This window comes from Jaculus jaculus, chromosome 11 (genome assembly GCF_020740685.1).
Source record: "Jaculus jaculus isolate mJacJac1 chromosome 11, mJacJac1.mat.Y.cur, whole genome shotgun sequence".
In the NCBI taxonomy this organism is placed as follows: Eukaryota; Metazoa; Chordata; class Mammalia; order Rodentia; family Dipodidae; genus Jaculus; species Jaculus jaculus.
Genome location: NC_059112.1, coordinates 37,637,489 through 37,655,539, shown reverse-complemented (window position 1 = coordinate 37,655,539; position 18,051 = coordinate 37,637,489). Strand labels below are relative to the sequence as shown.

The 18,051-nt window shown below is 37.5% G+C and overlaps 1 protein-coding gene across 1 annotated transcript in view; it reads left to right on the top strand.

The window, feature by feature from the left end:
• Positions 1-18,051, top strand: part of Stim2 (stromal interaction molecule 2) — a 180,406-nt gene that overhangs the window by 138,272 nt on the left and 24,083 nt on the right. Inside the window, exons 4-7 of the mRNA XM_004656103.2 lie at positions 5,447-5,558; positions 8,949-9,064; positions 12,142-12,319; positions 13,926-14,103. Coding sequence (XP_004656160.2) covers positions 5,447-5,558; positions 8,949-9,064; positions 12,142-12,319; positions 13,926-14,103 — 584 coding nt within the window. The remainder of the gene's footprint in view (positions 1-5,446; positions 5,559-8,948; positions 9,065-12,141; positions 12,320-13,925; positions 14,104-18,051) is intronic.

Below are 18,051 nucleotides of genomic sequence, written 5' to 3'. Positions count from 1 at the left end.
AGCTGCACTGCATTGATGCCACTGCTCTGTCAAATGATACCAGAAGTTGACTTCTTAAAAATACTTGCTAAGCCAGTTGCTTTCTTAACAGTTTGAATATGTGGACAGTAATCTATAGTGGTAATGAATTAGTAAATAGTATATGATAGTCTTACAAAGTTTGGATTTCACACTGATTTGTGTATCAGATTTGCTTAAGTCAGAGAGAATGGACTGAGATCACACAGAAGTTTTCACACACATATAAATAAATTGGTGCCTTCATTGTGTGCTAGGTGATCTTCCATCATGAACTAATAGCATGATTGAATTCTTGTGTTCATTTCTCTATTTAGCAGGCTTCAGTGTAGATGTATGTTGTAGATGGCTTGTTGATAGTGTGTTATTCTTGAGTACTGTCATAGTTTCTTGTTGCTGGGACAAAATTCTTGACTAGAAGCAACTTAGGAACAGAAGAGGGTTTAATTCAGCTTACAGTTCCAGAGGTTAGAGTCCACTGCCGGAGGGTGGGGGCAGGATGTCGGCATTTCTTCCGCAAGGAAGTAGAGAGAACAGCAAGCAGGGCCAGGATGTAATATTAAAGTCCTGCCTCCAAATTCCACACTTTCTCCAGCAAGGCTTAACCTGTTATAGGCTACACAGCCTTCCAGAATGGCACTGCCAACTGTGAATTAAGGTTTCACACACATGGATGCATATGTAGATGGTGAGAGAGCATGAAGGAAGGACAACTGGAATCTTGAAATGAACGGTAGGGGAAACGCCCTGGAGGAGGAGCTCAGTCTGAACCATGAAGATTCTCAAGAGCCCGCCTGACACCACAGGGAAAGAGGGAAGCCATTCCAGGTTGAGGAGTGGCAGGCAGCACAGGGGAATATGGTAGAGGCTGTGGATTCAACTGATGGTGTGACTGCTGTCTAGAAGAGCTTCCTGATCTGGTTTGAGGATCAAATATTACTGTGCAGTGCTGGGCGATTCTAGAAATAAGCTTGGTCTGAAACCCAATGTTTTGCCATTTGCTAATCTTTAATATCTAATTAAGATTTTACTTTAATAAAATGTGAAGCTCAACATGATTAGATTGTTGCAGTGATTATTTGAAACAGCATTCATTAATGGAGCAAGTAATAGACATTTAATGCTAGCAGTTTTCCTTGCTGGCATGAGAGTTCGTGGGGCTCCCTTCTGCTTGTCAGCATTCTATAATGAACTGTCCTAGGCAAACTGTTGGGCTTGCAGTGCTTTAGATACCTTTTGTTGGTGGTGGTAAGATGGAATCATACAAAAGAATCTGGATGACTTTTAAAGATGGCTTAGCTCATTTCCATTATCCTGTGTATTACGAAACTGAGCCAGAATCAAGTAATCTGGTTGTGATGTTACCATAAATCAGTGGCACAGTGGGCCTTCTTCATAAGGTCTCTTCCTAATTCAGAATTCTCTTTTTTTTTTTTGTCTTGGAATCAGTTGCCAAAAATCACTGAGACACCAACCTGTAGCATTTGCTACAATTTTGAGCAAAAAAACAATGTTAAACATGTAGAAAGTGCCCTTTCTGTGACTAAGCTATGAAGTACATTTTTAAAATGTGATGCCCTGTGTCTGCCTGCTGGTGTTACACGGGCTATTATGCAGCAGAGCATAATACACGTGGGCAATAAGGAAGTGGATACTTTTCCTTGACCATTGAGAATTTCATTTGTAAATAAACCCTTGTTAGAGTTTATCTAGATACATTTATTAAAATATAAAAACAAAATTTTATAATATTAGTGAGACAACTTCTGCTTTATTTGTTTAGCAGCATCCAACTGAGAATGTGAGCACTTCCTCTGTGCAGCTCACCATGCTGCGGACATTGCACTTTCTTTAGTGAGGAAGCAGGTGTGGGGAGAGTTCTCCTACTGATAGATACTCACAGCCAACTATACAGGAGAAGTGCAGAATCAGTGATTTATGAGATACACACAGAGGCTCAGTACAAGGAAGTGAATGGATAGAAGGGTTTTCACACCATAGAAGCAGCATGCACTGGGCCCTAAGGAGTGTGATCTCGCTTAAGAACTGGAAGACAAGGAGAGTATTTGGAGGAACCTAGTACAAAATATATGTCCCAGTCATGAGAGGAGAAGCAAAGAGGTAGATAGCAAGGGCAAGTGATCCCTATCTGGCAGGTAACTTTCCATTTGTTGTCTTATAAAACTTATTTGAAAGAAAGCCACTTTTGCAGACAAAAAGAAAGCTACTATGCAACCAATAGTTTTCTGTTTTATCAGGTAGAGCAATACTAGGATTGAGCAGTTTAAATATGCATATATTCCTTTTTATTTGAATTTTCTTCCTGTGTGTGCTGTTTCGTTGGGAATACATTTAGATCATGTCTTTTACTACTGAACAATGAGAAACAACAGAGAATCCCACCCTTGTTTCTGGCTGAGGATTTTTGTGTGGGTGTGCAGTGCAGCTGTGCTGTTGGCTCCTTGGCAGGCAAGATGGCAGTTCTACTGCAGCTCAGTCTCTGGGAGGAAGAGCTAGTCTCTGTAAGAAGGCTACTTTGACTAGTAAATTTGGTGGTGTGGGGGGGAGCGGGGAGCATCCAGGCCTGGATTTTTGGCTGACAGCCTCATTTATTTGGCTAAATGGATATAGCAGTTTTGGGCCCATGAAGAAGAGAACATAAAAAGAAAAAAAAAAGCATTGCTTCAGTATAAAATTATCACAACATACAATTTTAAATGAAGCTTTTTAAGTTAATTTTGAATTACTTAGGTTTTGCTTTCCTCGGAAGCGCACTTACTCAAAAGTCTGTGAAAACCTAGCTTTGCACACAAACGTGAATTTGGAATATTTGTAGTGTATTAGAAAGCTCTTTGCTTAGCTCTCTTTATACACAGATGGATTCCCAGATCTCCATTTATTGCTCACTTGTTTTCTTCACCCTTCTGTCCTGTGTGGTTTGTGGCACTTTCTGTTCTCACATCCTCAAATTAAATTCAGATAACTGAACTCTTCATTTTTCAAGCTCACTTTCAAACTGTTTTGGATAAGGTCATTATTACCCTTTCTGCAGTACGGGCAAGCAAAAGTTTCTGTCTTGTTCCAGTGGTTTATTGCTCGTTCATATCTTTACTTTTATTAACCAGCATTGCTTTCAAAGTGTATAAAGGCACGGTCCATGGCTAGTTTTCCTGAATTCATATCCAGTCCTGCAACTTACTGTGGTGGTCTCATTGGCCTCTCAGTCTTTCATTTCCAAAATATAGATTGTCGTGTTGTCATGCTAGTACTTTATATTTTTTTCTCTAAGGCTTGAATGAAAATAAATGTCTAGAGAAGACATACTACATTTTGTTCCTGGCATAGGGCTAGACTCCTAAAACCTATTAATACTTATCTTGAATCTTTTGGGCAATCACATTCTATGATCATCTATTTGTTGATGACTGTGTTAATAATGCTGCCAAACTCCACTTTCCTGTCAACTCTCAGCACTTGGAACGTCTGATCACTACTGTGTTTTCCACACTTAAATGTCAAGTACATACTTCATGCATAATCTGAAAACAACTTGAAATTGTCCCAGCTTGTCTACCTAATCTTTTTTTCTACATTAGTTGATGGCACCCCCCCATCCCACCCATGTCAGTCACCTGTATGTTACTGTAACACGTATTTTGAGATAACTCAGTTTACAAGACACAGTGTGTCTTGTGTCTTGGCTCATAGCTTTGGACATTCCAGTCTGTGATCAGGTAGATCTGCTGCATTTAGCCCTGCAGTGAGAGCAGTGCACATCAGTGTGATCATGTTGCAGAGCAGAGTTGCTTACCTACCTCACGATTACAAGATGTAAGAAAAAGAAGAGAACAAGGCCCTACAATGCCTTTTGAGGACATGCCTTCGCCACTTAAAGATCTTCCATTTGTTTTAAGCTACTTGAAGGCTCCACCACCTTCCAGTTCTACCATAGGCTAAAGGCCAAGCCTTAACACATGGGCCTTTGGGGAACATAGCAACTGCCTCTGTACTTATCATTTCCTTAGCCACCAGTCCCTGACCATTCATCAGCACATCTTATTAACATCCCTAGGATATTTCCTGAATCTGACCACATGTCACCATATTCTCTATGACCACCATGGTCTATATAACAGTCATTTCTTTGCGTAGACAATCATGTAAGAAGCGACCTCATTATTTCTTCCTGTTTCCTATTGAGTCTTTGTATTACAGAGTGATATTTTTTTTATTTCCTTTCTTACTTAAATTACAAAAGTATCCAGAGTTCTTAAAAGTTATAACCCTTTCTGATTTTTTATTTATTTATTTTTTTTGGTTTTTCGAGGTAGGGTCTCACTCTGGTCCAGGCTGACCTGGAATTAACTCTGTCATTTCAGGGTGGCCTTGAACTCATGGCAATCCTCCTACCTCTGCCTCCCGAGTGCTGGGATTGAAGGCGTACGCCACCACGCCCGGCTTGCTTTCTGATTTTTTTCCTATTTTTCATATACACCTGGATTTAAAAAAAAAATTTTTGTTTATTTTTGAGAGCAACAAACAGAGAGAAAGAGGCATAAAGAGAATGGTTGCTCCAGAGCCTCTAGCCACTTGAACTCCAGACGTGTATGTCCCCTTGTGCATCTGGCTAACATGGGTCCTGGGCAATCGAGCCACAAGCCGGGGTCCTTAGGCTTCATAGGCAAGTGCTTAACTGCTAAGCCATTTCTCCAGCCCACACCTGGACTTTTTATACTAACTTTTTCCTCTTGGTAGAGTTATTTTTTTCTCTCTCAGACCTTCTGAACTTCTTTTCTTAATTCAGAAGACATCACCTGACAGAGGCTTATCCCAACTTTCTTTCTTAGTAAGTAATCACTGTCTAAAAATTTCTTCCATCGTCCTGCTTTTTGTAATTTGTCCCATCATAACCTTTGCCAAATACTACTACTACTACTAATAATAATGATAACAACTTGAGTTCCAGAGGGATAAATATGTATCTTGTCTATCTTGCTGGCTTCCATGTGTGCCAGGGCTTAGCCTGCAACTTGATACTTAGAAGGCTCATCACAGTAGTATGTGGATTGATGGGCTAGGTGAAGTATAGTTTAAGTGCATGTTCGGTAAGTGCCAACGGCAAGAGAAATGATGGATTAAATCACCCTGTACAGATTTTTGTGGATGCATATTTAGGGCTAGTTATGCTAATATTTGACCAGATTTCTTTTATGTGTTCTTTCTGATGTATATTATAAGCCTTTAAAAATAAGCTATGTGTCCCTCATTAGTGTTAGTTTCTCTTAGAATGCTATGTACTATTTTAGTACTTAGTTTATTAAATGGAATTGAAAATTTAATGCAATATCGTTTCCCTCAAGTTATAGCATGCACAGATATTTCTGAAAGCATGTGTTTAAAACATACCTTCCTCTTTTCTCTCTTGTAGTTCATAATTGGACACTGGAAGACACCCTTCAGTGGTTAATAGAGTTTGTTGAACTCCCACAATATGAGAAGAATTTTAGAGACAATAATGTGAAAGGAACAACACTCCCCAGGTTAGTCTTTGTTATGCAGATGTGTTTCCACTCACAGAGAATTATATACTAGATGTAATTATTTCAGTACTGAATCTGTAAGCCACTTCTGTGGATGAGACTGCAAAACAAATATTTATTCATTCTTTAACCTTTTTCCTGTTGTTCCTTTTAAAAAAATGCATGCCACTTGTATTTTATCTCTGGTACAAGTCATTTTCCAGGTCTTTGTGCATGCTCTGACAGGTACTCCACCTCTTAACTGCACGTTCAGTCTGGCACCAGGGTGGCCCTATACCACTGAACTGCATGTTCACCCCTTATTTTTCTTACCTCAAGAACCAAGTAATTAAAGTGAATTAATAAAAATGAAAGCAATTTTGAGAATTAGAAAGTGGATCAATTACATTATTCTCAGATAACATTGAAGGCTCAGATTTTGACTATCTGTTAAAGCTAAGAAAATCTTAATCAGGTAACAACCTTTTCATAAAAATACCTATGTGAATGAATTAAAATTGATCAGGGTTTTTTTTTTGGTTTTTCGAGGTAGGGTCTTGGTGTGGCCCAGGCTGACCTGGAATTAACTATGTAGTCTCATGGTGATCCTCCTACCTCTGCCTACCGAGTGCTGGGATTAAAGGTGTGTATCACCACGCCCAGCTCTTTATTCAGGTCTTTCTTAAGTGGTGTTATTTTAATAACAAAAAAATTAATTAATTAACCGGGTGGTGGCACACACTTTTAATCCCAGCATTTGGGAGGCAGAGGTAGGAGGATTGCCATGAGTTCAAGGACACCCTGAGAATACAGAGTGAATTCCAGGTTCAGCCTGAGCTAGAGTGAGACCTTACCTCGAAAAAAATAAAAACAAAACAAAAGAGTGAGAGAAACGTACAAGTTTTCAGGTAAGCCCATTGGAGTGTCTTTTGGGGTGAAGAAGGGGAAACAGTAACTAATACTCTCTTTCAGGCCCCTTTCTATGATAGTAACAAGTAGATGAGTAAGTTTAAAGGGACAATATAGATTAGCTTAATTGCTATATAAATTACAGAGCTTCATTTCATTTATCCATAGATACAAGGGCTCATCATAGAAATGAAAGTCTATGATCTGAAACATTTTGTTTCCCAACATGAGTTCACATATTTAAACTTCTTCACCTGACCTCACTCCTAGTCAAAATGCAGGTACAACAAAAATAGTACATCAAATTACTTCTATGCTCATATATTTAAGGAATATATCAAATATAAATGAATTTTGTGTCTTGGCTTTTGTCTCATCCCAAAGATAGCTCATTGTGGATATGCAGATATTCCAGAATTCCAAATAGCCAAAAATTCTAAGCATGTCAAGTATTAATCATGTAAAATCCCTTTGACGATACCAAGATGAATCTGCTATAGGTAACCCAAATTACATTAGCTGTCTTTGGCCTTTTACTTTACTTTCTGTGTTCTATAGTTGTTGTTGTTATTATTATTGTAAGGCTGTCTTCAAGTGACACAGACCTCCTCATTTCTTTCTGACTGTGTGGCCTTCCCTGATAACCTCACTCACTGAAATTGAATCACTTCCCAATCTGTCATTACCAAACCTTGCATAATATCTATGACATAGTTTTCTGGTTTCAAAAACTGTATTTACTTCTCTAACCCCTTGGGAACTTCTAGCTGTGGATGAATTTTTCCCTTGCTGGGCCTGGGGTAACTCAGCTTGGGCCTACCAGTCCTAGCCAGGTGGGCCCCCTAGCCCTTACTTTCCACATGGGCTCCTTTATTCCCTTCAGCTCCCCACATGGCAGGAACTCCTTGAACTTTCTTTTCTGTCTTCTCTTTCCACAGTGTGTTTTCCAGTCCCTCCACATGGGATCTCTAGCCATGTGGGTACCTTTCCTTGGCTCTGTACTTCCCTCAATAAATAAAAGAATTTAATGATATATGTATAATTTATTGATTATATATATTTTCTGTGGCCTGCCAGGGCCTCCAGCCACTGCAAAAGAACTCCAGAAACTTGTGTACCACTTTTTGACTTCAGCGTACATGGGTGGCTAGGGAATTGAACCCTGGGCCGGTATGATATGTACGCAAGTGCTTTCAACTTCTGAACCATTTTCCAAGTTCCGTAGTTTCCTTTCTACAATAGTTTATCTTTCTTAAATTTACTGTGCTGGTCATATTATTGTTAATCTATTCATGTACCCATTCATACATTCATTCAGCTATATTACACAAACATTTGCCAGACTTTTTCTTTTACTAATTGCCATGCTAAGCTTTGGGGGTACAGAGGGGAGGCACAATCTTTGCCTCCACCACCATGGTCATGTTGCATAGTGGAGAAGCATATAGGATAGGGATCTGTGGAGAAGGCAGAGTGAGCACTTTGAAAGGGGAATGTTAGAGTTCTTTGAACTCTATAAAGTTTTAGAGAATATTTCCATATTCAGAGGTACTGATGTCATCTAAATGAAGTATGCTAGTTCCAAGTAGTCTTTGGGATAAAATGTGTTTTATTTTGCATTTCTGCCTTCTCTCTTATTAATTATATAACCTTGGGCAAATTTAACTTCTCACAAAGATACCTGTGAAGTGGAGATATTTTATATTTTAGAGAATTATTTTGAATACTAATTAAGCCATTGGAATAGGAATCTTTATTGTCAATATTGATTATATTAATATTATTGGAATTCATTACAAGCTCTTTATCTGTATCTTGTTTTATCATTAAGAACTAGTGTTTGAGTACTGTTCTGTTTGGGTTTGCAGTTTTCATCTTCGCCTTTTGGCTACATGCTTTCTTCTTTCCCACTATAATAGTTTACAGCTACTTGTTCCAAAAATTCCTCTACCCAGAGATTGGAGAGACAGCTTAGTGGTTAAGGCACTTGCTTGCAAAACCTGACAGCCTGTATTCACTTCCCCAGCACCCGTGTAAAACCAGATGCACAAAGTGGCACATGCATCTGGAGTTGGTTTGCAGTGGCTAAAAGTCCTGGTGTGCCCATTTTTCCCTCTCTCCCTCCCTCCCTCAGTCTCTCTTTGCTTACAATTAATTAAATAAATAATATTTTAAAAATAATTCTACCCAACCCAAGAAGGCATCTTACTTTCCAGTTAGGTATTTGGTTGAATTTTTAAATAGGTAAAATGTTAAATGTAACGCCAGAACAGTTTTAGATACTGTCAAATAGAAGTAGGCTGGCCTAAAGTAACTGGAAAATAACCACTCACCAGTTCAGCAGGTAAACCATTAGAGAGGGGGTTTTCATGAGCCAAGTATGCTGAAAGGGTTTGTGAGATGTGATGTAGTAATATAGATGAATTCTTACTAATGATCACTAATATGTAAGTTATACTAGAACTACTTTCATTCACTATACATTTATTTTTTAATGAACAGGATAGCAGTACATGAACCTTCATTTATGATATCCCAGTTGAAAATCAGTGACCGGAGTCACAGACAGAAGCTTCAGCTCAAAGCACTGGATGTCGTTTTGTTCGGACCTTTGACACGTTAGTATCTTTAACTCAGAGTATGATGCTGTAGCATATTCCACCATCCCTGTGTTAGTTAAGCAAGGTAAAATGACATAGCTAGAGGCCATTGAGAGGCACAATGCCTGATAATTGTGAAGGAAGCATAATACAGTCTTGAAATATTTCTTTTCTTTTTTTTTTTTTTTTGCTATTGAAGTATAAATGTAGACTTTTACTGTAAAAGGTTATGAAAATATGGTTAGGTGATAATTTAGAAATTTTGGATTTAAACTTGGACCATTGTAGCAATTTAATTGTGATATGATTTAGCTGGATGTTCACTGAAGAATGCTTAAAATATGACAGCTTAACTGTTCTCATGACATGAAGTAATAAGTCATAATAATTTCATTAGTCATCAAGAAAAGGATTTTTTTTTTTGATACAGATCAAAAACAAAAACCCACTTGAAGCTTTGTAAAGTAACAACACTGCTCTGGCAGGAGCATTAAGTGGATATGGTTATTTGATTATTTTGAAAAGGAACATTTAAGAAGTGTTAGGTCATTTTTTTTCTAGGGAAAATGATCCTCTTATTTCTATACTTTGCTAGGAACACCCCCATCCAGAAGAGGAGCTTAATATTCTTGTTTAATTTCAAATTTTAGAAAGCTACAGAGAAGTGCTTGACAAATACACATTTTAGAGAAATTTTGTTTCATTTTTTTACAAGTTAAAAAGGAATAGCAAAATAGTACAATATTGACTTTACATATTAGAAAACTAATGTTTATTCTATCTGAATACTTGGAGTTGGAAGACTCTCAGGTTTCTGTGATACTGTCTTGTGGCTCTTCTGAAAGAGGGTAACTAGTGTGGGTAATGGATACCCTAACTTGCTGCTGGTTACTTTTTTGGCTTTGGCTAAGTACACAGCTGGACTTCTCTTTTAAGAGCAGTTGTGGAAATCACAAGCCTAGGAAGCAGAACAGGGTGTAGACAGGGTCTCTTTTTAGCCTCCCTCATAGTTCAGAGCTCTAAGGACATCTAATAGAGATGATCTTCTGCAGAGTTTTAATTTGTTTTCAAGTAAATGGGTAGTGACACTAAATTAAGGCATAGAATCTTTGTATATATACAATTTAGTTAGGAATACATTTTCTTTACTAATGTGGGAACATGCTATTTTCAAATTCAGAGAATGGATACTGTCTAGTTATTTGAAAAGAAATCAAAGCGTTCTCAAAAAAACATTGTAAACATATTTTTAACTTTAATTGACTACTTTCAAATATGTACATAGTCTTTGATTATTACCTCCCACTACTTTCTTTTGACTTCACCTCATCCCTTCCACACATTCTAATAAAGCAATTAAGAACTTTATTATGCAATACTTTGTAAATGTGCTTGTCCTAAAATTATTCATATATATATATATATATATATATATATATATATATATATATGGAGAGAGAGAGAGAGGGAGGGAGAGAGATAGGTAGGTAGGTAGGTAGGTAGGTAGATAGATAGATAGATAGATAGATAATGCTAGCTTTTTTTAAAGCTGATGTTAAGTGAACAGAAACTCATTGTAAAGAAGTTTTCACCGAATTCTTTTCTAGTTTGTGGTACTTAATGGAATTGTATATTTATTCTTATTCCTGGTGATTATATTTTATCCAGAGTTGGAGAATAGGGCTCCTAGTTAAAGTAGGACCTCAAATGAACTTCTCGATTGGAAACAAATAGAAACAGATCCTTTTGAGATGATAGCTGCCTGCCATGCATCTCCCAGCATAGGTGAGGATGTGTGTTCTGAAGTAAGAAACACTGCAGGCCTCTAGTGTAGAGCTTGATAATTACCATGCCACACAAGCAAGGATGAACGCAACTTGTCATCAACCTAGCAACTTGGGACATCTGCAGAGTTAGTTCATCTTAACAGACAAGCTGAATGCCTTCCTACTGGAGGGCTAAGGATTTGTGCAAATTATATTTCTGTGGAACACTGAAATAATGCATCCTACTTTATTAACTACTGTGTGTCCCTTCCTAATAACCACTGAAGACTTGTATATTGACAGCTAGGACTAGACTAATATTTGAATAGGGGTTTCTGTGTTTTGTATCATAGAAGACAGTAGTCCCTGGCACCTTCCTCCTTGCATGAAGCATAGTGCTAGTGTTCATGTCATGCCTAGACTATTGAGGAAAGTCTGTGCTTTCCCTCCACTAACCCCTGTATCTCAGGCAAGTGACCATCTGAAATGTAGTACTTGGTATAACCATTGAACCCATGGCTCCTCAGCCTGCTCACATGGAGGTTAGGTAAATCTTTGCTAATGGCAGAGAGGATGTGAGAGCAAGTTGTCATGTGCCATATGGGATGCACTGCCCACGAGGTGCCAGTAACAAATCACCTAATCCAGCGTGATAACAAAAATGTTGTCACATGTCATCTGGAGGAAAACCTCCCAATTGAGGGCTACTGGTGAATGTAATTAATATCATAGCTACATGCTTGGGAAAAATACTTTTCAGTGGATGATTGGATAGCCAGTTTGTGTCTAAGTGACAATGATGCACAACTGAAGGAAAGGAGTTGAGAGAACGGCAACACACTTTGTGACTCCCACTACCTACAGGGGCCTGTTTGAGTAGCACATGATTGGAGATGTTCTTGATGTTTAAAATTCCAGAACTTTGGTTATTACTTACTACTTCTGTTACCAGCCAAGACTTGTTTATCTTTGTGCATTCGTCAGTTTTTTTTTTTTCTTTTTAACATTTGTCATTTGTCAGTTTTATTACTGCCCTTCTGCAGGTCACATACCTCACATAGTGTAACGAAGCATATTGATTATATGAAGAGAGATTTCTTTAAAGGCTTATATATAGAGAGAGCTCTAGTTTTTGTTGCTGTTTTTTGATACTTGCTACTTTTAAAAAGTATGCGCCTAATTGTTCAGTGTGGCTAAATTGAAATACAGTAAATGTATTGCAGTGGTGACAATGAGACCTGTAACATTATGAAAAAGAAGTATGCTCCTCCATATTTGTATTGTATTACTCTCAACGATTGATATAACTGCCTGTAATTGTCTTCATAGGCCCACCTCATAACTGGATGAAGGATTTCATTCTCACAGTTTCTATAGTAATTGGTGTTGGAGGGTGCTGGTTTGCTTATACACAAAATAAGACATCAAAAGAGCATGTTGCAAAAATGATGAAAGACTTAGAGAGTCTACAAACGGCAGAACAAAGTCTTATGGACTTACAAGAGAGGTAAGTCTTAACTTAAATCACTCAGCATGGCAGCACACACTTCGAATCCTAGCACTTGGGAGGTAAAGGCAGGAAGATGAGGAGCTTGGGGTTATCCTCATCCTGGGGTATATGAGAACCTGTCTCAAAAAATTTAAAAGTTGGCTGGAGAGATGGCTTAGCGGTTAAGTGCTTGCCTGTGAAGCCTAAGGACCCCGGTTCGAGGCTCGGTTCCCCAGGTCCCACGTTAGCCAGATGCACAAGGGGGCGCACGCGTCTGGAGTTCGTTTGCAGAGGCTGGAAGCCCTGGCACGCCCATTCTCTCTCTCTCTCCCTCTATCTGTCTTTCTCTCTGTGTCTGTCACTCTCAAATAAATAAATAAAATTTAAAAAAAATGTAAAAGTAAAATAAAATATTAAATATTTGTTAAAGTCTTATCTCCTTTTAATATTTGTTAATAGGCCCAGGGAAAATAGAAGTATGTTAGCTGTTACTATGAGTGGATATCTAAATGCTTATTTTAGACGAGTGTACACATCAGAAATGCATGTCTATTTTACTTCATATTTTGAGTAAATTATTACAATCATATACGATAAATAAGTGGCAGTTGGAAATTAATGGGCAGAAGATCAGAGAAAGTAAATCAAGAGATATGTATAATCTATTTTTAACTTGATTTCAATAATTATAAATTTCTTAAAAATATTTTTGCAGTTTTTCTGCTATCCTTCTTTTGATCCAAATACAACAAAATATCTACACAATAGCTCAATATTACTCACATTTAAGATTAATAGAAAGTACTGTGATTTCATATTAAAATAGTATATTGTATGAGATGGTATTTTTCTTTCATAAAAGATGAAATTTGGGGACTGGAGAAATGCCTTAGTGGTTAAGTGTACTTCTTGCACAAGTATGAGGGTCTGAGGCTTCCCAAGTTCAAATCTTCATATCTCACACAATAAAAATAGTTAGGTGTGATCACCCACTCCTGTAGCCCCAGTCCAGAAAGGGAAATGAGAAACAAGCCAGAATTAGTAAAAGGATAGTCCAGCTCAAAGCCAGATGAGACCCAAAGTCATGGAGTTGTTTACCTAACATTACATTCCAGCTTCTGTAGGCGAGGGATCCCCACTACAAACCTGAACATAAGGCACCACAAGAGCATATGCACATGCATACACCATGTTGTGCATGTGTGAACTTGCACGTGTACACACACACACACACGCCATATTGCCTACCCAAGCAAAATTTTTTTAAGAAATTAACTTTTGGAGCTGGGGAGGTGGCTCAGTGGATAAAGCACTGGCTGCTCAAGCCTGAGTATCTTTGTCCCCAAGCCACATGTTACAGAACAAGCCTGGAAGCGGTGATAGGCTTCTGTAATCCCAGCACACTGAAGCAAGAAAGGAGACAACAATGGGAGAATGTCTCAGAAGCTTGCAGAAAACCAGCAAAGAATAGCAGTAGCAGAGTGAGGCCCAGAGGGACCCTGCCTCAAAGGAAGTTGAAAGATGAGGACCCCTTGAAAGCTGTCCCCTGGCCTCCATACATAGACACACACATCTAAAATTCTGGTAACTTTGTGAGGAGTTATTATTTTTATTGTTATTCTAGGCTTGAAAAGGCACAGGAAGAAAACAGAAATGTTGCTGTAGAAAAACAAAATCTAGAGCGCAAAATGATGGATGAAATCAATTATGCCAAAGAGGAGGCTTGTCGCCTGAGGGAGCTAAGGGAGGGAGCCGAATGCGAGCTGAGTAGACGCCAGTACGCAGAGCAGGAACTGGAGCAGGTACCGAACATCCGTACAGAAGTGTCTGTTGCTGCATTTGCATTGTGCTCTGGCAGGCTGGGCTCTTTTGTGTCTAGTCTATGTTCCTTTCTGCTGTGTGCCATTCCTTGGTTAATGAACTAGTCATTTATTCATATTATTGGCATTGGTCAAAGTCCATATATTATAATAACAAAATGATAACTGTAAGGTAAAGCTACCATCATATTCTTTCTTTAATGAAACTTTAATTCATCCTATTAGTTAATTGCCTTGAGTGTAGCTGGAGTATTAACGTCTGTAATCATGAGCTTTTTACTGCCACCTAGGAATATCAAATATCTCCAAATTTGAGCTTCTGCAAAGAAGGAGGATCTTTGTAAGGTATCCAATAAATGTCTTTACTTGTGCTAAAAGTGTCAAAGCTGTCTGAAAAGATGTCTTTCCTAATTTCTGTTTCCTCTGTTCACTTACTCAAATTAGAATGTAATAAGCACTCAGGTTTTGCACCATCCTTTGGAGAAATTAGGGTTCTGAGAGCATTCAACAGTATACATATGCATTGATTTTGTATTCCTGTGCAAACAAAATTACCACAAACTTGGTGGCATAAGTAAATACAGAATTATTTTCTTAAAAGTTTGGAGATAGGCATCTACAACAGGTCGACAGAGCTATGAGTTGAAGAGGGAGGGTTGTCTTCTTGCCTGTTCCTCTACAGGCTGCCTGTGTTTCTTGGCCCATGGCCCCTTCCTTTGTCTTAAAGCATTTTTTTTTAAACCGTGGTATCATGGTTACTTGTCCATGTTACCATCTCCTTTTTCTGACTTTGACCATTTCTTTACTGATAAACTGGGAAACAAAATGAGAATTTGGAGACTTGTTCAGAATTGAAGTAAAGCAGGGGTGAGAAACAAATATTGTGCTTCCCATTTATTTCATGCACTGTTGTCTTCTTAAACATTACTGTTCTTATCTTGGCCTTATTATAGAAGTTAGGATTAGATACAAATATTTTAATATATATGTATATATATAAAATAATGAAAATCATATCTGATATTAATACATTTAAATGACTATTAAATTTCAATGAGATTAAACCAGATTTATACAACTATATGCTGATCATATCTTTGTCCTAAATTAATAATACTTGGTATTAATTTTAAAATGATTTCTTTTAAAGGGACTGCCAAATTTAACTCCTAGAAACTAGAAGAGGGGCTAGGTAGAAAAAGGGGACTGAGTGGAGAGGACATATAAGAGGGGGAAAAGGGAGAGTAGTGGGAGGTGGAGGGGACTACAATTATGGTGTGTTATCTGTAAGTATGGATGTTGTCACTGTTGCTTTCTTTCTTTTTTTTGTTTTTCTTTTTTGAGGTAGAGTTTCATGCTAACTCAGGCTGACCTGAAATTTACTATGTAGTCTCAGGGTGCCCTTGAACTCATGGTGATCCACCTAACTCTGCCTCCTGAGTGCTGGGGTTTAGGTGTGCGCCACCATACCTGGCTACTGTTACTTTCTTGATTGATTGATTGATTGATTGATTGATAGATTGAGTTATGAGTTTCAACCTCACTTTGTGGGGACATGTATGCTGCATTGCTGTTTCCTTCTAGGTTTTCATTTTGGGAGAATTTGACTACTTGGGCTTCTCTTTTGTCACTACTAACTCCGTTTTTCTTTTTTTCTTAATTTTGAAATCTCTTTCTCCTAAGATTTTTAAACATTCTCTCAGATATATTTTGCAGTTATTATGCCCACTTCTGGCAAACCTTTGCTGGGTATCATGTAGGAAAGAATCAGGGAAGTAACAGTAAAAGCTTAGCTAAAACTGTATTGTGTCCAATAATTAAATATTATGCTTTTTATTCTCTTAGGAGAACTTCTGTCTATTCTCACTAAGTTGTCTAACTCTTGGTTTGTCCCAGGACTACCAACAAGTTTATCAGCTGACTATCTAACCATTGCTGATAATAAGGAACAAATTAGATCTGATACAATATTTCACATATGACTGCCTCACAGTGTGAGAGAAGACAGAATAAACAAATGAATAAAACAAGGCAAAAGAATTATGAGCATTCATTCTTACCTGAGGTTTTGGCATAGAGACCTTGCATGCTTCAGTAGACCCAAAGGTCACTGCACTGTGTTGTACCACTATGTCTATAATCCTTATGAGGTACAGTTATCATTCAGATGTGGCTTAAAGGAGAGCAGGGGTATTTTAGAAAGAACTCTGTCCAACATGATGTGATTGGTAAGAAACACCATTTTCTGAGCATTCCCTGCATGTTGCACATGTATGTTTCCTACTGTGCCCTTGGTTGGCTCCTAAATACTAACCCTTGTACTACACAGATCTTTATAAATGAGTTGTGCACAGAAGTTAAATAACCTGCCTTAAATAAGTTAGTATTTGACATAAGCAAAATTTTATACATCATGTTTCAAAGTCTGTTTTCTGATTTATTTATTGAAGTAATCTTAACAGGGGCATCAATGTCATGTGATGTCAGATTACTTAAAATTTCATATTGTTTAAAACATTTATTTTTTCTAGAGAACAATTCACTTTAAGCACTGTATATTGTTATTTCAAAACAACTCTTGGGTGACTTAATAATATGGCTTCACATGTTATGTGAATTAAATAACTTTCATATCAAGTATTTTATTTTTTTTATACAGTCTCCAGAATCTTGCAGTCAATTTAATTACTAATATCCTTCTTCCCTGCCTGAGACAGGAAGGCTCAGGGAAGTATGGAACTTGCTAAAAGTTTCAGAGGTAATGAACAATAAAATTGGTTCTAGAAACTGGATTTTCAGATAGTTAAGGCTATTTCTGTGACATATTGCTAATTATTATTGTTTTTATTCCTAACATACCAAAATTATATACATAGTAATGTAGAGAGCAGTAATTCATTTGTGAAAGCTACTATTTAATTTCACTTTGATGATTCTCATGCATAAGTTTATTTCAAATTTAGGGTTAAAATCTCAGAGAAGAGAAAAACATGAATAATACAGAGAAAACAGTTGACTAGTTGCTATTGAGGAAGATCCAGTTTTCACAAGTTAATGTAAACTTAGCAGTTAATGTAAACTTTGATCATTCTCAATTTCTATCAACAAGGAATAATATTTATCGTAAAATGTGTTAGTATTGGATTTGTTTTAGAGGAAATGTATTTATGAAAATATTATTAAAATCTTCATTATTATGGAGAATAACTTGAGTGAAATGAGTTAGACTCTGTAAACTACCTTGAGAATTAAAAGTATGTAGAATTTTTGGTTTTAAAAATCTTGTGAAAGAGGGGCTGGAGGTATGGCTTAGTGGTTAAGGCATTTGCCTGCAAAGCCAAAAGACCCAGGTTTGATTCCCCAGGACCCACGTTAGCCAGATGCACCAGGGGCACACACGTCTGGAGTTTGCAGCGGCTGGAGGACCTGGCACACCCATACTCTTCCTCCCTCTCTCTCCCTCTTTGTCTGTCAAATAAAAGAATAAAATATATTTTTTAAAAATCTTGTGAAAGAGAGGCCTTGCTCACATATACTTTGTAATATTACACAGAACTGCATGTCATAGGAGCTGGTCTCAAATTTTTTCTTCCTGAGAGATTAGCATGTACCCACACAGCTTACCCAACTACATCCCAAGTACATCACATAATGAATCATGTTAGACATGTATTGCTTAGAATTGTTTTCAGTTGGAAAAGTTCCATCTTATCCTTATTTTTAATAATTCTTTAAAAAAAATTGAATGTTCTACTTTGTGAACAATTGTGATTTTTTTTTTTTACAATTTCAGAATCATAAAAATAGTTTCCACATAATTATTTTCTCCACAATATCTGTTAACTGTTGAATTTCTTCCTCAATAGTTTGTGTAGAGCCCTACTCTTATATATTGTGGCTAATGCTAAGGTTGGTTTAAATTCTGGGTTT